At 40.1% G+C, this 21981-nt stretch overlaps 1 protein-coding gene across 7 annotated transcripts in view; it reads left to right on the forward strand.

The window, feature by feature from the left end:
• The window catches only part of eya4 (EYA transcriptional coactivator and phosphatase 4), a 50388-nt gene extending 28993 nt beyond the window's left edge, over positions 1-21395 (forward strand). For 3 of the 7 annotated variants that reach the window (XM_004541928.2, XM_012916657.2, XM_012916658.3), the window contains 16 exons: positions 999-1082; positions 1784-1861; positions 2965-3031; positions 3187-3329; positions 5576-5719; positions 5804-5886; positions 6995-7169; positions 8391-8527; positions 9831-9914; positions 13699-13788; positions 14348-14406; positions 14687-14847; positions 15243-15357; positions 15561-15682; positions 17221-17321; positions 20482-21395. In XM_004541928.2, coding sequence (XP_004541985.1) covers positions 999-1082; positions 1784-1861; positions 2965-3031; positions 3187-3329; positions 5576-5719; positions 5804-5886; positions 6995-7169; positions 8391-8527; positions 9831-9914; positions 13699-13788; positions 14348-14406; positions 14687-14847; positions 15243-15357; positions 15561-15682; positions 17221-17321; positions 20482-20562 — 1724 coding nt within the window. In that variant the 3' untranslated portion in view covers positions 20563-21395. Of the gene's footprint in view, positions 1-998; positions 1083-1783; positions 1862-2964; positions 3032-3186; positions 3330-5575; positions 5720-5803; positions 5887-6994; positions 7170-8390; positions 8528-9830; positions 9915-13698; positions 13789-14347; positions 14407-14686; positions 14848-15242; positions 15358-15560; positions 15683-17039; positions 17141-17220; positions 17322-20481 lie in introns of all 7 variants that reach the window. The other 4 variants (XR_013093113.1, XM_004541929.2, XM_076873812.1 and 1 more) reach the window with 4 other exon arrangements.
• Positions 21396-21981: the final 586 nt, after the last annotated feature.

Raw genomic sequence — 21981 nt, forward strand, 5'->3', positions numbered from 1 at the left:
TGTGACCAATTGAGGCAGCATCAGTTCTTTCTTCTGAAACATGCTCAGTTTCAGAAAGTTTTTTTATTGGATCTTTGATATCATAAAGAAGGGATATCCTTAATATGGTCATCACAGCCTTCTGGTTATGGATGTGAGCACAGGAGCCCAATCCATCCGTTCTCTTCAGTTTATCCAATTCAGGGTTGCTGGTGGGCTGGAGCCTATCTCAGCTGTCTTAGGGTGAGAGGCAGGGTACACCCCGGACAGGTCATCAGTCTGTCGCAGGGGAAAGCACATAGAGACAGACAACCATTTGCACCACATTGACTCACCCAGCTATTTTTCTTTTCTCTTTTTCCCTAAGGGGCAGCCAATTACAAGAATGTTTGCATAAATGGGGTGACTTAAAGGGAAAATTATTCAGACAGAGAATGATTTGAAGGGCTTACCAAAATCCAGTGTGAGATACATAAGGGTTATTTTGACCTACACCCAAATGGATATATTACCTTTGATTTAAGACTCAAACTAGACTTAACAGGTGGGAAAATTACGTCTGGCTTTGTCCAAGGGTAACAAAATCCACCTACCAGCACCTCTAGAGTTCTGAAATCAGTTTGTTTTAATCTGTACAAAAAATCAGCAGGTTGGGGGTTATATATGCCTTTACTGACATCTTGTTTCTAAGCTTTTGGAGCGCTGGGAAGCAGCTGTTCTACCAGTTTTATAAGCTAACCATTTCCTTACTCTAGCTTCATATTTAGCATAGAGACAAAATTGTTACTGACCGTCTTAATAACTTGGCAAGAAAACATGAAAGCAAGACGATGGGGAAAAAAACACAAGTCTTTAAATATTCCCACAATATAACTATTTCGGGAATGTTTGTTTTTCTTTTATATTCAACGCAAATGTCTACGAAAAGATCAGTACCATGTGACCCCGTATACCTTTGACCTGCATCTGGTTTTCAGTGGGTCGTATCCTCATCACCTTCCCACCTTGCACCCCTATAGGTGAAAGCATGACCGTTCTTAACACGGCTGATTGGCTGTTGGGCTGCAGCAGCCCATCCCCTGCCACAGGCTCCAAGGAATATGGTACAGAGGTGCATGTGTGTGAATCCCAGAGCAAAGATTTTACAGCAATACAGCAAAAGCATAGCCGTTGAACTTTCTTTAGTTTTAGCTAGCCACGGTTGTTGACTTGTTGTTAGTTGTGTTTTTTTTATTTTGGGTTTTGTTTGTTGGTTCTTGCCAGAGTTGCTCTGACTGATTTTTGGTTTGCTGTGAATTTTTTCTCTGCTTTCTGAATCTTCATTGTTTTTCTGCATCCCAGTTTATTACTGTGTGTGAAGTTTCTTTCTCTCTTTTTTATTTTTTTATTTTTATAGTATATTTACAGGGTTCCTACCAAAGACCCTCTGAAAAGAGGGGAATTGATAAATTTGCAGGGGGAGGGCAATAAATCGCAAACATTTGCTAAGGATCACTTTGCATTAATTCATTTTTGAATGTGTTACTTACATTTTATAGTTTTCAAAGTCATCCATATCTTAAAAATAGCATCAGAAAACAATGACGAAGTAAAAAGCTTCAAGCATAGTGGTTATAGAGAGCCATTTAAAGACTGTGAAATTAAATAGTGCTTGCAATGGGAACCCTGCACGCAGCATTAAGTTGACATGCTGGAATTGCATGGACGTTTTCTGCTCTTACCCACTAAGGTTTGTTTCTGTCTGTGTGTTGTGGGAAGTCTTTACTGCTTTACCCTAATACTGACCTTTTCCTTTTCCTTTAAGTGAAAACAGAGCCGTTGAACAACAGCGATACAGTTACTACGACAGGGGACACAGCCCTGGATACATATGCAGGCTCAGGTAAAGCACAGACCCTTGGATAAATATGCACACAATTCAGAAATATCACCAAAGTCCATACCTGTCAGTCAGAGTTTATTCATTAATCTAGCATTAAGAATCCAAAAGGAAGACTAGGAATTTGCAAAGCATCATGGGCAGGATAATGGCGTGTGGACTTGTGACAAAACCAGAAGAAGTGTATTTTGCATAGATTATAGTTAGTTTTTAACTTGCTTCCCCAAAACAGCTATTGCTAATTTTAAATTTGCAGGCTTGAGTTTAACCTTTTGACTGTCTTTATGTAGTAGTTGTATAAGTAGCTGTGATAGTGGTCAGAAAGCTGATCAATATATAATATACATTCTGTGATTCAGGTGAATACACTGCTTTTTAAAAACAGTGTAGGTTTGAAAAAATCAAATCCCTCTGCACTCGGAGTTGCTGTAAGACTGTAGATGGGGAAAAAAAGTACAGTGAGTTGACAACTGAATCAGCCATAGATAGACGCAGAAATATAAATGCCTTCTGGTCTCCGCTTGTCTGTTTTTGTTCAGACGCACAGAAGTCACACAATCACCATCATCCATTTGAGCTCACTGGTAGACCTGCTGAAAGCTTTAATCCAGTGAAATATTGCCTGTCCTTGGATTGCATCATCAAAGGCTGGCAGAGGGATAAGAGAGGGGCAGAGACATTTTACATTTGTCTTTTTTCTTTTTTTTTTGGACTCACACACGTCCCCCATTCTCTTTCACACTGTAACACACACACAAAGCCATTCTACAAAACAGAGAGAGGGGTTTAAACCCAGCAGGGTGTTTGTCAGTACTGAGCTCTGACATCTCAATGACCACAAACAGACATTGTGTTTTGCTATGAGGCCCACTGTAAGGGTTTCAGGGACTGCGGTGATCTCTAAAGGAAGAACTTGGCTCCCCTCCATTCAAAATGCTTCAAATTATGTTTACTGGAACGGCATCTCGGCTCAAATAAGCTGGAGGCCCCGAATTGTCCTGCTCAGGAGTGGTTTTGGTAAATGCTCAGAAAAACAGCAGATTTGAGTTGACACCATCCGTAACATGTTTTTGCCTTGTTGTTTTTGATTATTTTGCTGTTTTTAGTAATCACCAGCAGCGGCTACAGCCCTCGTTCAGCCCACCAGTACTCTCCCCCTCTCTACCCATCCAAGTAAGTCCAAGTTTTAAAACTGAACAGGCATCTTTGTTTACATTCTGTAAGGTTAGCTAAAGTTGAATTTTACTCAACGAAATAACTCCTAAATGCTATAATATACCAAGTGGCTAATTTACCTACTCCCACTGTCACTTTCCTCTCTCTTATAGGCCCTACCCTCACATCCTCTCCACGCCGGCAGCTCCTTCCATGCCGACGTACACCGGCCAACCTCAGTTCAGCAGCATGCAGCAATCAACCGTCTATACTGCTTATTCGCAGACAGGCCAGGCCTACGGATTGTCTACCTATGGTGTGAACCAACACACGCTGAATAAGCCACATAGTTCTACCCACACATCTCCATACAAAAACTGCAGAAAAATTATTTTTCGAAGATTTACAAACTAAACTGCAAGTGTTGTGTGAAAGAAGGAATCTTATTTATATGGTATTATTTTGTGGTAGGAGACATTGTTCAAACTCAAACCTAAGTTTTCCCATGCAACTGGGTTGATGTGTTTGTGCTGAGTGACTGGTTTGGATGCCCTTTAAAAACTAGAAGTAAACTCATTATGCTGTATTCTATTTGGGGAGAAATTAAATATTTTCACCCATTCAATCATTGCAACTGGGTACAGCCAAAGATTCGAATAAACTGAACTGAAAGTGAACTCGTAGCAGAATGAGGACAATATGCAGTTAGATCCATAAGTATGTAGGCGATGAAACAATCTCTTGTAACTTTTCCTGTTGTACACCACCGCACTGGATTTTAAAACAAGCAATCAAGATGTGATTGAAGAGCAGACTTCCAGCTTTAATTAAATTGAATTAACAAAAGTATTGTATTAACTGTTTAGAAATTACAGCCATTTTTAGAGGCTCAAAATTAATTGCACAGTTGACTGTTGAGCAGTTTCGTGTCCCAGTAAGGCCTATTCATTTGTTATTCAATGAAAAATTAAGCAGATGAAAATGTGGAGTTGATTCAAAGTGTTTTTATATTACATTTTGGTTATTCTTCATTAAAACTGTCAAAATGAGGTCTAAAGAGATGTTGATGTAAGTGAGGGAAGCCCAAATAAAGCTATCAGAGAGACAGTGGCCAAATCACTGGTAGATTCTTAAAAATCTACGGCGTTACTGCCCATCTCAGCAACACCAAAAGTCTTGAAAGAACACAGAGGCTAACTAAAGTGGATGAGGACAGAACTCTTTCCGTGGTTAAGAAAAACAACTTCAGAACATTTAAACACGTCGGGAACACTTTCACAGAGATAGGTGTTTCATTGTCAAGGCCTACAATCAAGCAACACCTTCATGAATGGAAATGCAGACCAGCAAAGTGCAGACCGCTGGTTACACTCAAGAACAAGAAGGCCAGAGTGGACTTTGCCAGAAAACATCTAAAAGAGTCTGCACAGTTCTGACAAAAATTTTTGGACACATGGAACTGAGATTAATGTGTATGGGTGCCAGTGGAGCTGGGTCACTAGTGTTTATTGATGATGTGACTGCTGATAGAAGTAGCAGGATGAATTGTGAAGTATTATGGGCTTTACTCTCTGCTCAGATTCAGCTGCAAAACTGATTGGACAGCACTTCACAGTGCAAACGTTAATGACCCAAAACGAACTGCAAAAGCAACCTAGAGTTTCTGAAAGCAAGAAAAATAGACTCTTTCTGATGGGATATGCTTTTCAGTCACCTGATCACAGCCAATCAGAGCATGCTTTGCAGTTACTGATGACAAAACTGAATGCACCGAGAACCTCAAACAAGCAGCAACTGAAGGTGGTGGAAGTAAAGGCCTGGCAGAGCATCTCAAGCATGGAAGGAGCATATAGTGATGCCCATAGTATCTTGACTTCAGTCAGTCATTAACTGCAAAGGATTATTGTTATAAAAATAATCCTTATAATTGAAATTACGTTAGTTTGTTCAGTTTATTTCGAGTCTCTAAAACTGGGGACAATGTATATGTAAATAGTTAATGCAATACTTTTCAAATTCAAATTTTATTTGTCACACACACAACCATACACAGTACGACACGTGGTGAAATGCTTATTGCTGTGCAATGCCCGACCATTAAATGATTTACATATTTACAGATTACTACAAAATTTGCAGATTTTAACTTAGAAATTTACAGTTAAAATGTGCAAATAACAGTTTACGTAAGAAATTATGAATAAAAAGAAATGAGAGGAGTCCATTGTTGGGATGGGAGAGGTCCATCATAATCTTCCTGGCTTTAGTCTTGCACTGCTTGGTGTAGATGGACAGCAGGTCAGGAAGCTCTGATTGAATGATGAGTTCAGCCGAGCGCACCACTCTTTGCAGATCTTGTCTGTCCTGCTTGGTGCCGTTCCCAAACCAGGTGCAGATGTTTCCCGTCAGGACGCTCTTGATGGTGCAGGAGCAGAAGTTCTTAAGCACCCTCAGTAGCAGGTGGAAGTCTCCAAGTCTTCTGAGGAAGAAGAGACTTTTGTTAAACTCTGCAAATTAAAGCTGAAACATTTAATATCATTTTTTTTTTTTCAATTGCCATAGACCTCGGTGTAATGCTTCCCGGCATAAAAACAGAAAGCGGCCTAGCCCAGAGTCAGTCTCCTCTGCAGACAGGCCTCAGCTACAGCCCCGGCTTTACCACACCTCAGCCTGGACAGACTGCCTACTCCCCCTATCCAATGCCAGGTCTGTTTATAACACAGCCTTTTATTTAACTTAAACATTTTTGGTTTTTAAGTTCTTGCTAAAGGGGGGTTAATTTCTGAACAGGTTCCAGTTTCACTCCTTCCTCAGGCCTCTACACCACCAACAACTCAGTGTCCAACCCCGCCAACTACACTGCCACACAGCAGGTACGACCGCATGCATTTGTGAACACAGGTTGGTCTATCATACGAAGCTAATGTGTTAGCTCTTTGTTGTCATTTAATGTGATTATCTTATAATGCTGTCTCCAAAGCAGAAAGACAGAAAGAAAGGGGAAAAAAGGATCCGAATTTCATATTAGTTGCATTAGGATTTCAGACCAGAAATGGTTTTCCAGGCATGCTCCCACGCAGTTTTCATCATCACAATGCAACCTTGCAACAGGGAAAATTCTGGGAGAGAAACAGACAATTAGTCTTTGTGAAAGAGTGTTATGGTCTGAATATTTCTCTATGTCCATATGATGAATTGCATTGTGGTAGTAAAAATGCTTAAAGGGGGATTTTAATGTCTCACTATGATAGATGTGGCTGTTTACAGGAAGAAAGTCAAGGTTTGGCCCATGTGGGTGGATTAAGGGGGAATATAGTGTGTGCGTATGTGTGTATACTTGTATTACTCATGTTGTGGGGACATAAATCTTTTTAAACAGTCACACTGTGGGGACCTGCCTCTCTTTTGGGGACAAAGAAGCAAGATCCAGTTGCATGAATTGCAACATTTAAGTTGGTTTAAGGTTAGGGTTAATCTTGTTGGGTAAGCAAAGTAAAGTCGAAGTCATGGTTAGTCTCCGGGAAACAAATGCAAGTCAAAGTAAAAATCTCTATGTAGAAACAAGCTTACTTTCTATGACTCTGTTGCGTTTACATTTTTCCTTTACCCCTTTTGATACTTCAGAGCGTGCGCACAAGTGTTGCACTGTATGACTACACACCAACTGTGCCTTCTTATTGTGTGTGGCTTTGTTTAAGGACTTCTGGAGATGGATGTAGTGACAGGTTTAGAGAGCTGACTCATAAAAAACGTCCATCTCCACTGGGTCTGTAAAAAGCAGCAGCACGAGGTTTTAATTGTTTCAGAGATATAAAATACAGAAAGGCAGGGACAAAAGATTAGAGACATGAGAGGGAACACTTGTAAAATCTGTCTTCAGAAGTCAGACTGGTCCTTTCAGGAAAACCTCTCCGTCTCCCTGTTTCTTTTTGTTTGCTTGGTATGTCTTTGCGTGCTCATAATTCTTGTTATTTTCCACAGGATTATCCCTCATATACGACATTTGGCCAAAACCAGTATGCTCAGTATTATTCCACCTCCCCTTACGGGACGTACATGACCTCCAACAACGTGGATGGCACCGGTTCCACAGCAGCCTACCAGCTGCAAGATCCCACCCCCGCCATAACCGGACAGGCTGCTGAACTTCACCCAGGTTTGTGTTAACATGGGCATAGTTTAGAAAGAAGCAGTCGAATTACCAACACCACACCCCGGCTCTAACTTCATAAATATGCAAACAAATGTCAAAAGAATTTTTCACCACTTCTGATTGCGGTTTCATAATCTTGTTTCCACAGTTTTAAGTTAACCGAGTTCAAAGCCCTCTTTCTACGATGATGAAGCACAGGAAGTAACTTTAGACTGTAGCCATAGTTACCTGGCATTGCGCTGGCTAATTGGAGAATCGACATGTGTTTACATTAGCGTCCGAGACTTTGATTAGAGACAAGTCACGTTAAATATTGCACTTTGGTGGGCAAGCCGGAGGAGAAAGTGGGAAGCAAGAAGGACTTAAACTGCACACTTGTGCTCAGGAATATGGATTCGTGTTCGGCTTTTCGTTTTTTCCATATTATTATTTGGTTTATTTTGGCTGTAATTCAGGAAGCCTGATTAAAGGAGCTTATCATTCTTCCTGTCACTAGCTCTTTTTCTTCCGCTGGCTTTCTCACTTTTTCTCTTTCGCTCTTTGTCCAGGAGTGTCTTTTTTTATTTTATCACCAACTTTTTCTTGTGTGTGAGTATCTTTATCCACCCCCCCCCCCCCCACCCCCCCTTTCACTCTCTCCACCCCCCCTCCCTTTTTCTCCCTGATTGAGACATAATAATATGCGAGCCGAAGCTCAGAGTCTGGTTCTAGTTACCGCGCAGCAGTGGGAGCATATGGCGTTAGGAAAGTGTGCGTGTGTGTGTGTTTGAGCCTTTGGGAGCATTCCCATGTATTCTCCTCAAGAAAATTGTATGTACTGTATCTTAGCAAGAAGCATCACATTACCTAACCTAACTAATTTATTGCACACTTCAATCTTCCCACTCCCCTGTTAAATCTTTGCATGTGCACGCTGTCATGAATCAGTCAGAATACCGGTGGTACTTTTGTTTAGGTTTCTTGGTAGCCTTTAAGTTGATCCGTCATGCCAATTACCTTGAATTATTAAACCTGACAACATGGCTTATTACTGTACAGGGTTTGAATTATTGCTTCTCCTGAAGTGGCTACAACTCCAGAGCACCTGTGGGATCACCTCAAACCACATCATTAGTGCTGCTTTTAATGGAGTGACTTTAGTTTGTGATTGCTTGTGCAGATATTTGATCACATGTAAATTTAAAATGTTTCAAAAGCCCTGTGTGTGTTTATATACACTCTCAGGGGACTTTGATACAGTGCAGAGCCCTTCCACACCCATCAAAGAGCTGGATGACAGAGCCTGCCGGAGTGGGGGGTCTAAGTCTCGGGGCAGGGGCCGCAAGAACAACCCCTCCCCTCCTCCTGATAGTGACCTGGAGGTAAGAGACTAGAAAACATACACTGAGAGCACCGAGATTACTGAATGAATGCTCCCTTCAATTCTCCATGGACACATGGTATTTTCTTTGATCTTTGTCCATTTTCTTTACTTTAGTCTCCAAATTCAATCAAGCAGAAGCTATTAGAGTCATTGTCATTGTCAATACAGGCCTGAATGTATATATTGGCCCTTATTTGCTAATATGCATATATGTAAAACAAAACAAAAAAGTGTAGATGCTATATTAACAGCAGATTTATAAAATCTGTACACCGGACTATTTTATTTGTACTACTGCGCATTATATTAGTAAATCAAACTGTGAAACAGCAGGGTTGTGCAATCTGCATCCTGCTCCGTCCCAGTTTCTCTATATAAGGAAGCATTTACCGTTAGATGGAATTAGATTAGATGGCAGGGGGGAAAAAGAAAGAAGTGGTGACAGCGTTGTGAGAGTTGAGCTTGCATCTCTAAAGCAAGAAAGCAGGAGACAGACTGAAGAAACTGAAACAATCGCGTCCAAAGACGGGGACAGAAAAGGCGCCCTCTTCATAAACCGAGGCTCCGGCTGAAATAACAGAGGTTTAGAATATTGTTTCTCCTGAGAACGCTCACTGTGGCTCAGGTTTGGACATCAAAGCTGATGTGAAAAAAAGGCTAACAGAATATAAGAAAAAGAAGAAAACAGATGGACGACAAGGAGAACATGATCTGTCAGCCTGTGATGAGAAACTCATTAAAAATAAATAAAAAGCACCAGTGGGATAGTGCCAAGATATTAGACTGTAGGTGATGACATCCAGCAATAATAGAAGTCATTTTTAATGGAAGACCAGATATTTTAAGATAAGAGAAAAGGAATGCTGGGATATGTTTAAGTAAACACTTTAAAGTCTGCATCTTTATATCTCCTACTTTGTTTTCTTTACATACAATTTAATTTTAGGTTAAATCCGACTGTAATTCTGAGCATTTTATTGATTTATGGTGTTTTTGAAAGCAGTAAATAATAACCAATAGGCAATAATAGTAGTATAATAATCATGCTATCATCTTACTATAATGATGTAGCCTATGTTTGTCTGTTTCCTAACTCCACCTAGACAATCATAATATTTTCATGTACAGATTCACTTCTACATTTGTTCATGAAGTGTAAGTAAATTCAGGAATGAAAATGTTGATAAATCAGAACATTTGTACTTAATAAATAAATGTACTTATTAAATAAGGGCCATTTGTAAAATCAGAAGAATAGACTCAAATTTCTTGCATTGTGTCTTTTTTGTTGTGATGTGCAGAGGGTGTTTGTTTGGGATCTGGATGAGACGATTATTGTCTTCCATTCTCTGCTCACAGGCTCCTATGCACAAAAATATGGCAAGGTAAGACTGTTTTACTGTGTTTACTTGCTACGTTAAGTTTACTGTTTGTAAAGCTTCTATATGTATCTACGCTTGACTGCCCATTGGATTCACGAGCAATGAACCTTCACATCGTGCCAGATTTAAAGCTTAAGCATCAGTTTGACTACTAACACAACTCATAATAGATCATCCATAATAACTGAGCCATCGAGAGGAGGGCCTAATCTTGAACTTTACAAAAGGTGGGCATGAAAATAAAGCCAGTGTTGTTTCTTGAACCTTCAACTCCCCAAGTGAGTCTATTCATGTGGATACTCATTTAAAAAATCTGGTACAGAAAGAAAACGAAAATTGTTACAGTACAACAGGAGGTAAACTCACCCAGTTAAGTGATGACACCTAATGTTACGCATTATTAGAGGTGTGGCGTGTTGGTGCTGACACCAGCAGCTGCACCCAGCAGCTGTCTGCTAAGCTGCACCTCAGCTATGTAACGCAGCCCTAAGTACACCAAATGATTCGATAGTTTGTGCAGCTAGCTTTAGCAGCAATAACTTGTTAAATTGTTTGATGTCCACAGCACTTAAGTGGCGTTTAGATCTGGACTTTGATTGCCTTGTTTGTTTGTTTGTTTTTTCTTTTTCCTTTTTCTGTCATTCTGTTGTCGATTTGCTGCTGTGCTTGAGGTCATTGTCCTTTTTGTGACCCAATTTGGGCCAGCTTTAGCTGCTAGACACATGGCCTCAAATTTTACTCCAGAACACTTTAGTATACAGAGCGGTTCATGGTCAACTCGATGATTGCAAGGTGCCGAGGTCCTGTAGCTGCAAAACAAACCCAAATCATCACCTTGTGTAACCGCTGTGGCAGACAGTTGGTATGAGGCATTTGTGCTGATATTCTGTGTTTGATTTTCTCTAAACATCACACATTATGGCCACACATCTCCACTTTGGTCTCGTCTGTTCAAAGGACATTGTTCTAAAAGTTCCTGTGGTTTGTTCAGAAGCAACTTTACATCCCTAAATTCTGCCTCCATGTTCACCCTGCCCGGGAGCCTTTCTTCTGGTAACACTTCCAAGCTAGCAATTCTTGTTCAGTATTTTTTCTAATTGCATTGTCATGAGCATTTAGTATGCTAACACAGACCTGTAAAGTCTAAGATGTAGCTCTTGGGGTTTTGGCTATTTGTCTGAACATTTCACGGTATAACTTTAAGGTGAATTTGCTGGGGAGATTTGGGCACACCTGAGTGATCTGCACTATTAAACAGCTAAAATTCCTGCTGTTATAAGGGCGCTCACACTTGCTGCATAGTTAATCAAGGGTATACTTACTCTCTTGAAGAAAATATATGGTGGTGGTTTACTGTTCAGGCTACTGTGCCCTGTGGTGTAGTGAGGTGTGGAGCTTTTTTTTGGTGGTACATGGCCACATTCTGAAAACACATCCCACCTCTTCTTATTTACAGGTGGAAAATAACGTTAAATGCTAGGTTAAATTTTAGCTTTGAAAGTTAATGTTTTCTTGAAAAGATACAATCAACATAGATTAAAATTGGTAAGTTACCATAAATTGGTAAATTATATAATGTAGTGAGGATCTATCAGTGAAGCAGATTTTTAGGGACCAATACTCCACCTTCATACACCATCTCTGAAACCAGAGTTTCCATCCTTACTTTGATTTTCACAATGAGCACGCAAAGTGAATAAGCTTCATTTGTCTCTGTAGATTTTTCAAAATGACATCAGCCACTTCAGGAATGTTACGGTCAATTTGGGATGATAATCTAATGGATTATAAAACAAGTCTTTAAATTGCCAATGCTTTCTTTAATTGAATGATAATTTAATGTGCTAATTTCTTACTTGGGCTGATGTTTATTCCGCTTTTCTCTGTGAACTTATTTGGTGGTCTCTCCTTCTCCCATAACAGCATCCCTGTTTATAGTTCCCTTTATTTTAATAAAAAATGTTCTTGGAACTGATCTGTGGTCGTCCCACGTAGCCAAGGCTGCAGATTTTTATTGGGTGATGTCGTTTCCTGTGGGCACCGGCGTGGCCACCAGCCCGCCTGTACGGACTTTGCATCATAAATCCGTTCTGATATTGCTGTTTGGCAGTCGAACAAAAGCTGGCACAGCGTACGCACAATTTGGAGCCCGACTTGCATTGAGCCATAGGAGCCCAGGCTTTTTACAAATAGGGTTTGCAGGCATTGGTGTGCTTCCTAGTTGTTCTGCATTTGTGGACTTTAAGGTTTGGCAATTGGGATTTAATGGGCATAAGACAGGCCCTGGTGAGTTGTAAAATGCCATGTTTAGAGCGAGGGCACACGTGGTCTTGATGGATAATTCAGCCTCTTTGTGTTGTATTTTCTGTAGAGAAGCACTGAATTGAATGGTAATATCAAGAAGTGAGGTTTTGCATTTGTCTTGACTTGCAAACTAGTGAATTAGATGTTTCCAAGAACTCAAATCGGGGTTTAATGTACCCTCTCATAGCACGCCACGTCAGATTACCCGCATGGCTCATGACAACTGGCAAATCATCGGCATTAAAAAAAAAAAGGATATGCCTCCTAATATTTGCCTGAAAATATTTGCGAGAGAATTTTTTTCACCTCGTTTTCTGCTGCTGCCCTTGAGAAATATAGCAGCAGCTGTGTCTGTTCACACCTCACCCAAAATAGTGTTTACACTATTAACATAGAAACCACAAGACCTAAGTGCCCCTCTCATGGAGCTTTGAGGATACAGCTGCTCCAAATGATGTTTTGCCTTTTTGTCAATACAAGCATAGACGTCTTTATCGCACAAGCCAATCTCACTCTCTGTTTCTTACTATACTTAGTATGCTGCTCACATCATGAGGAAGTGTTGAGTTTCCAGAGCTTAAGTGATACCAGCGAAGGTGAAGAGTGCATCTGGATTTTTGTGCAGTAATATTATAATAGTTATTTAGCAATAACAAGTAGGAGTTATTGACTTTTGTATGTGCGTAGAATATAGCCAGTGATGAGTCATAGTGGAGATTTAACAGATGCTCTTCAATCTCTGTCGTTCACTGTGTGTCAGAGATAACAAATTTCAGTAACATGTGTTGTTATGGTACAGAACTCATAAGTATATGTGGTGACAGTTTTGATTAAATGAAAAAGACTTTAGGCGATCGTCCTCAGTCTTCCTCACCGTTAGCAAATTTCTGATTTAAGATGCACATCCTTTTGCACTTTCTGACATTCATGAATGCCGCCAGTTTCTCTCGCTTTCCGTGCCTGAGCACCTCGCCTGCTCACTTTCGCTCTCCTTCCTGTTAGTTTCTTTCTATTCTGGTCGTCTGACAGCGTCAGCGAATCGTGCGGCAAGCTGTCGACCCTTGCTGACCTATCACAGATGATAGTTTTTGCAGCTGAGCGCTAGCCTGGCAGTGCAGGCCGCGTTCTCCAGAACGCCCGCACACACACACACACACACATAGACACACACAAACCATTCACACACCACATACACTCCAGGCATCTCCCTTTGAGGGCACCTACAATTTGCAACACACACACATGGAGGGACACAATCTTGCTCTCTCCCCCCCCCTCAAAACGTAAGGAATGCTGATGGGACAGAACAAGTGCAACCTGTCTGTCAGCGTCTGCAGTGATGAGCGGAACGTACCAAGTATACAAATAGGGGTTTGTTGAGGGTGGGGGGTCTAAAATGGTTTTTGAGGTGGAAGTAAGTATTAACTCTGGAAATTTGTTGTCATGTTGATGTCATGATGATGTTATCTTCCTCTTCTCTTAGGACCCTCCCATGGCGGTAACACTGGGTCTGAGGATGGAAGAGATGATCTTCAACTTGGCTGACACACACTTATTTTTTAATGACCTGGAGGTGAGTCACAGCTGTTAACATTGTCAACAGTTTTTGCTCCGTCTTTAGCTTTTGCACAAGCGCAAGCGTAATGTTGAGAATGTCATTGTTCCACTGATTTGATATACACACCTTATCATACACCAGCTTGGACTGAGCAAACGGTAGGGCACACCACTGTCAAAATTCGTGCTCACAGTCACATCTAAAGCCAATTTCCAATCAACAGTTATCTTAACTTTTGACTTTTAAGTTAATACATCGTCTTCTCGTTTATCTGTATTTGTTTCTCTATTGTTTTCTCTTGTTCTTAACTAATTGTGAAGCACTTTGGTCAACTCTGTTGCTTTTAAATGTGCTATAGGAATAAAATCTGAATAGAACTGAATTGAATTAACATAATGACTTTGGGCTGTGGGAGGAAGCCTGAGGTCCAAACCATTACCCAGTTAGATACAACTGCTGCCCTCTAGTGGTGAAAATGAAGTTAACATACTGTAAATGTCACAACATGTCTATATTCTATCTTCGGCACATTGTGCTTGCAATAATTGTTATTTTTATGTGTATCTGTATACAGGAATGTGATCAGGTGCATATTGATGACGTGTCATCAGATGACAATGGCCAGGACTTAAGGTGATTATTTAAAAATTAACTTTTGTGTAAAGTTGTAGTATTCATTCATTTCTGTAGATCATATATTCAGATAAACATTAACAACATTTGTCCAGTTTGTGTTTTAATATTAACTTGATGACTAAAATTTTAAAAGTATGTAGATGATACTTAACTGCATTCTTACAAATAAATGCTTGCCGTTGTGTTTGTGATACCAATACCAAAATACAAATAACCATCTTGTTTTTTTTTCTACCAGAGCAGATTTCCAAATAAAACATATTATTATTATTGACAGTACTTACAGTTTTGCAACTGATGGCTTCCATGCAGCTGCAACCAGCGCAAACCTGTGCCTGGCTACGGGCGTCCGCGGTGGAGTCGACTGGATGAGGAAACTGGCCTTCCGCTACCGACGAGTCAAAGAGTTGTATAGCACGTACAAAAACAATGTGGGGGGTAAGCCAATCAGAATAGACTCAGAACGGAGTTGAAAATGAGTTTTACTTTAGTTAAACTCTACAGGAGTTGAAATGTTCTAAAATTATATTCACACTCTGTCTGGGAAAGGGGGGAGCATTCAGTCCTGATCATCTATTAGATGTTAAAAAACTGTTTTGTTTTGGGGGGGTTTAACTTTGTATAGGACTATTTAAATATTAAAGTTATTTAATAACAGAATAGAAGAATAGAATAGTCCCTTGCTGTCACAGGGAACACTGTGCAATGAAATAGTGGAACAGTATGGACACAGATACAAATACAGAAAATACAGCTTATTTTTTAATGCTCAAACAAAATTGGAGTGCATTGTAGAGTGCTTATAGAGTAAAGAAGTTGGTGCTGTGTTTTAGGTCTGCTGGGTCCTGCTAAGAGAGACGCCTGGCTGCAGCTCAGAGCTGAGGTGGAAGCTCTGACTGACTCCTGGCTCACCCACGCACTCAAGTCCCTGTCCATAATCAGCTCCAGGTGCCACTTTCCATTTTATTTCCACGATTTACACAGATGGCAATGTCTCTTCTAGTCCTCTCTTCCTTTGATTTCCGTGGTTAAGAGTTAGGGTTGGACCTGAGCACCAGTGGACACTAGAGGCACTCGGGAATCTATTCATGCATTTACCTACCCACCTCCACTGTGCATAATATGGCCTATTCTTTCTCTTTGTCCCTCAGGAGTAACTGTGTAAATGTGTTGGTGACCACAACACAGCTCATACCAGCGCTGGCCAAAGTTCTCTTATATAGTCTGGGATCTGTTTTTCCTATTGAGAACATTTACAGTGCAACAAAAATAGGTAAGCACACGTAAACACACGCATCTGTACACAGTCCATGAATTTAAAACAAAGACTAAATTAATGATTTCATTCATGGACTGAATTAAATAATACAATATATTGTGGAATAGAAGTCATAAAATAGTAACTGGATAGATACAGTACTGTGCAAAAGACTTGAGTCACTCCTCATATCTTTGTTTTTCTAGGAAAATGGGAAATAGGTGCAATGATTTATTAAAACATGCGTAAACACACACGGGAAAACAGTCCATTTGTACAATTCACACAAGTTTGAAAGTCAGTGTTTAATATGACCACTTTTATACACAGCCTGGACTCTCTTATTTAGGCTTTCTGGTAGATTCCTTGAGCAGTCATCAGGAATAGTTCTCCAGGCTTCTTAAAGACATTCAAATCTCCCCCTCTCCGTCAATAGAGTGTGTGTGTGTGTGGGTGTTTTAAATCCAGGTATGCTTTTACTGCATCCTTTCCTTTTTTTATGCTTGAATGACTCATAGGTCAGTGTTAAGATGTTAAATGGCTTAACAAGCAAAAAAATCATCCCTGTGAAAATGATCAGATATAAGAACTCGACTGAAAATGATGAAAAAGCTGCAAAAAATAAATAAATATCGAGACCATTGCTAAACAAACTGCAAGATAATCTGGATAGATAGAAGCAAGTAAGGGGTGACTCAAGACTAATTTAAACGTGTGCTCTTATACTACTAATGTCAATGATTTTGATTGAAAGGGAAGATGATCTTTTTGAGGTGGATGACGTCACACAATCCGAAACACAGCTCCACCCAGCAGATGTTTCATTTGCCACATTAGGCGAAGTCACCTGTGTGGGTGTTGAGTGTCTTTAGTATGACTTACTTATCCCCACACTTACAGTATTCTTCCAGCATTATATCCGCACTCAGCTCGTGCGTTCCCGATCTGGCCTCGACACACATGTCGCTCAGGCTGCACGTCTACACTCTGAACGGACTCTAACCTCAGCTGGTTGTGACAGTGTACCGCAACCATGGCCAGTGCTGACTTATTGAAGAGTGGAAACAAAACAACTCAGACTGGGGTTTGGGTAGAAAGATACAACACTCGGGAAATGTATGTGTGTGTCACTATGTGATATGCCTTGATTCAAACAGATGTAACAATCTGATATCTTTAAAAACTAGTGTTTAAGGTCAGATGCCACGCCACTTCTGGGTACGCTATTTTTAACTATTAAATCACTAGACACCATCTTGTGTGTTTGTGTGTGTGTTCACTTCACCCTAGTACGCACAGCTCTACCTCTTCCTGTGTTTTATTTCAATCTAAACAAAGGAAAAACCTGTGAAAGCCATTTGTTTGTCTCCAGGCAAAGAAAGCTGTTTTGAGCGTATAGTCTCCCGCTTTGGCACAAACATTACATATGTTGTGATTGGCGATGGAAAGGATGAAGAGCATGCCGCCAGCCAGGTAAACAAATGACACCTGAACTTTGACCCCTCTGACCATGTGACCCTCCTTCCTCCCCCTTGTTTATTTGTTTTTTGCAGGAAAAGAGAGTTGCTTTGAACGCATAATGCAAAGGTTTGGCAGGAAAGTAGTGTATGTTGTAATTGGGGACGGTGTGGAAGAGGAACAGGCGGCCAAAAAGGTAATGGACCCGCAACCTCACCGTGACCCCCGCCTACTCAGCACAGCGTGTGCTCTGATTGGACGAAGCCCGCCTTTCTTTGCTGCTGCAGTTTTGTGTTGGTCCTTTACTTTTTCTGGTCTACTTGCTTTGGTTTTTGTTTTGTTTTTTTCATGGGGTGACAGGAGACTTTTGCAGCCGTCAGAGTGAAAATTTGAGAATGAGCCTCAGCTGCTGATGGATATTTTTGCACCAGCTTTTTCAGCGTCAGCTATTCCAAATTTGTGTCAATAACAGATTTTTATTAGATTGACATTGGCATCTGCAATTGTGTAATGAATGGCTGTGTAAATGTACACGCTGACTGGGCTGTGAACGGCCTCATTTGTTCAGAGCAATGATCCTGCCGTATCCTGTGACGTGTCTCCTGTTATGTGTTTTTAACTGATGTTGTAGTTGTATAACAAAAAAAAGGGAGATAAGTAGTGATCTATTTTAAGTTTGCTACACCAGAATATTTTCTTAATCCTCTCTTCTACAGCTTTGGGTTTCATTCATCGTGCTGGGTGCTGGGGTTGTTAAAAGATGGCTTTGCATTTTGGGATATACTCTTTTTTTTTTTTAACTTTCTTACTGAGCACTAAATACATTGGATTTGGATGGTTTTCAACATTAGCATCATCTTAAAATTGGTTCAGTCCCCCTCCTGGCCCCCATCAGTCTACACACAATACTCCACAAGAACCTAGTATAATAGGATTTTGAAGTGTTTTGTCAAGTTATTAAGAATAAAAACCTGGAATAACCCATTTGCATGACTACCCTTCACTTGTGTTAAAGCTCCTTTGGCAGCAGCGAGCGGAAATGAACCTTCAAGCTTTCATTTGAAGATTTCTCCAGTTCTCCTTAGCAAAATTGTTAAACATCAGCCAGCTCAGTCAGACATTTTCAGGACTCTCCAGAGGTGTTTAGGTCTGGACTCTGGCTGGGTCAGTCCAGGAGTTTTCCCAGAGCCACTCCTGTGCTTTTTTGGCATTGCACTAGGGCCTTTTTTTCCTGCTGAAATATAATCCTGAGCACTCTGACAAAGGTTTTCACTCAGGATTTCTCTATATTTTCTGCCTTCATCATTCCCTCTATCCTTACTGGTTTCCCAGTACTTGACAGAAAATTACTGATGGAGCATAATGCTGCCACCTCTGTCTTTGACTGTAGGATTGGAATTAATGAGGTGATGCCCAGTGCCTAGTTTCCTCCATGCGTCTGTCTTTATTTTAGATCAGATTGGATTACTGTCTTAATGAATGTTTCTCCCATCCCTACAAAGGATTTTATTCATAGTGACTACTGGGTTCTTAGTTACATGGCCTCCGTCCCAGTTACGGAGTTTGGCTGAAACAAGGAGAACATTTAATAAAAGTAGGAAGCGCCACAACTGTGAGTGTCATAACAACAGGTTTGTTATCATCCATCCATTCATCCATCCATCAATCTTCTGCCACTTATCTGACACTGGGTCATCAGTCTATTCACAACACAGGGGTCATGTTTACCTCTGTAGCATCCCCTTTTCTTTTAACGACAGTCTGTAAATGTCTGGGAACTGAGGAAACCAGCGCATGGACCTTTGGGAAAGGAATGTTGTTCCTTTCACACAGTCCAGTGTCATAGCATCAGAAATGCAGGCTTTCGAACTGAACACTCTTGAATCCATTTTACCAAAATTTTGATTCATCTGACTGCAGAACAGTTTTCCACTTCCAAAACTGAGGTTATTGTACTAAAAATCTTAAAGATACAGTGTCTAACCAGATGCTTACTCTGGATGGCTTTACCTTGGCCTCCAGTAACACTGGGATGAGTCTTGGAGTCTTTTTTGACCAGGATGTCTCCTTCAATGCACATATTAAATATTGTACAATAAAAAGCACCTTGAGGCAACTGTTGCTGTGATTTGGTGCTTTATAAATAAAACTGAATTCAACCTGATGCTCTTTTCATACCCAATCATCTTAATGGCCTGCCTCAAGTTAACCTGATAAGTAGCAAACTCTTCATCTAGATATTTGTTTTAGCACCACTTTTAGGCTTTTCTTGTCCCCATCCAAACTTTTTTGTGATATTCCGCTGCCGTCACCTTCAAATAAGCCAACATTTCTCATAAAATGGTATATTTTCTCAGTTTAATATCTTTATTAAAATATGGGTTTATGAGATTTGCAAATCATTGCATTCTGTTTTTATTCACATTTCACAGAGTGACCCAACAGTTTTTTGGGGTTACGCATGAAGACAATGTTTCTGTCTCTAATTTTAGTACAGTATCACAGGACTCTGAAAACTCTGTTTTGTTATTGTGGAGTATTATGTGTAGACTGTGTTTAGAAAAAAACTGAATTCATTTCAAGATTAGTCTAAAACATAATAAAATGTAGAACAGGATGTAAAAACTTCCCACATACAATTTTGGCACTACTGTTAAAGCTTTTTAGGAAACTATTGACTTCAAGCTACAGTCAGCAAAAAGTTAAATTACCTTAGCATAAAGGCTGGAAACATTGGGGAAACTGGTGTTTTAAAAAGTAAAAATTTCTTAGTCTTTACAGCTCACCAATTTAGTTATATCTTGTTGATTTTATTATAATGAAAACAAAAGTCAAAAACAACAGCTGCAGGGATTTTCTATGGGTTATATGAGTGTTTCAAAGTAGAGGCTAGCATCAGTCAAAGTAGAGGCTAACATCATCAGCACAAATCTTGTTATCCTTCATACATTTTTTTAAAGTTCTTTGTACATATTATTGCTGATACATATATGTTACAATTAAGTTGGTGATATTGAGAATTGCCCTTTGTAGATTTTTGTGCTTTTTTTAAGGCTAAGGTACCTATTTTTAAAATTTTTATGCTAAGCTAAACTGACGAACCGCTGGCTGTAGCTTCACCAAGAGGGGAGAGATGAGTGATATAAATTATGTCATCTGATGTAACCTTCTGAACAGAAGGATAAGCATAATTCCCAAAATGCCACCCTTTGTCTTAAAGCCTTAGAAATGCATGGATTTTTGTTTGCAGTGCAGCTACAAGCTACAGTAGTGTAGCTTGCATGTGGTTAGGCGGTGGTGGTGTGCAACAGTGATAATTGTACGTCTGATTTTAATGATGTGTGTCCACTCCGCAGCACAACATGCCTTTCTGGAGGATATCAAGTCACTCTGACCTGCTGGCATTACACCAAGCACTGGAGTTTGAGTACCTGTAACTATTATAGCAATATGGACTCATTGCATTGTCACATGGACACGGTCAGCCAGGCAGCCCCTTTCTTTTGTATAACTATTTAAGAACACACGACACTGCAAGTGTTTCTGTGATTACTTTCGTTTCCTGTCTTGTTTTTGAATGTCTGGATTTACAAACTCGTAACGGTCTTAAGAGGTTAAAGGAGGTAAAGAAGAGGAAAGTGGGATTAGGAAAAGGCTATCCGACACATCCTTGCTCAGCCCCCCTGGTCCTGATGCTGGGGACAGACCTCTGAAAATCCAGTCTGCTGTTCTTGCAGCTGTAGCAGGCTAAAACTGTCAAGGCTTAAGACCTTCCTTGGACTGGGAGGATATTTTTTTTCCCTTGAGATCTAGTTTGTGGTCAGAGCACCCAGGTGGAAATGAGGACTTGTGACATCACTTGGGGGGGAAGATCATTGGCTATGCATTAATTTGAAGGCTTCTCTGTACAGACCATATCATGTATACTGGGATAACAGCTTTTTTTGTAAGGGTTTTGTTCCCAGTGGTATAATAATCACGACAAAAGAATGCAGTCTGTGGTAGAAATTTGTGTAAATTATTTACAATAAACTTACATGACAGTGGTAGGGTTTTGGGGTTGTTTTTCTTTTTCTTTTTGGTCAAATAATTGGAAATTTTGAGGCTCTTTTGTTTTTTCCTTCTGGTTTTTGTATTTTGTTTTCTTTCTGGTGGGTGGGGCTTGAAGATGTGCGTCATGATGTGTTGTGCCTTAATGTGTTTGAATGTCTTTTCTTTATTCAGAAATGTCTATGTATGTAGATATAAAGGAGAAAACTTATCCACATGACCTATGCATCTTCTTTCATAAAAGAAACGAGATCCTTAGCACAACCTGTGATACTCTGAAACTAAAGTCACAAAATGACAGGGCTATAATAAGAAGGGAGAGCAATCTGTTAGTGAGCACACTGAGCCTAAAGAGTTTAACATCCCTATTGTGCTCTACCTGAACAGATTGCCTTTGAACCTTATACTGCATACCTGACTCCTCTTAAGGTTATTTTCATGGTTTTTGCTTAAAAAAACATGAAAACCCAAAAAACAAACACACACACCACACAGGTACGATTTCCTATTCTGCTGATGTACTGAGAGAGATGACAAACAATGGAATATTTTGATTTTTTTTTCTAAATTCAGAATAATAACTGTCCCATATTCAATATCCATTTTATGTACATTGGAGAATTCTAGGCCTTTGTTTTAATTTGATTACGGTTTATTTATAGCTCATAAAAACCATCAGAATACTTGATTTCAAGCAGTATAAACACTCTTTTGGTCTGCTCAAGTACCCACAACCTTAAGGAAGACGGCTGACTTGACAGTTCTCCGGGTCATGATCATTAACACCTTCCATAAGAAGGGTAAGC

Source organism: Maylandia zebra, linkage group LG15 (genome assembly GCF_041146795.1).
Source record: "Maylandia zebra isolate NMK-2024a linkage group LG15, Mzebra_GT3a, whole genome shotgun sequence".
NCBI classification, from domain to species: Eukaryota; Metazoa; Chordata; class Actinopteri; order Cichliformes; family Cichlidae; genus Maylandia; species Maylandia zebra.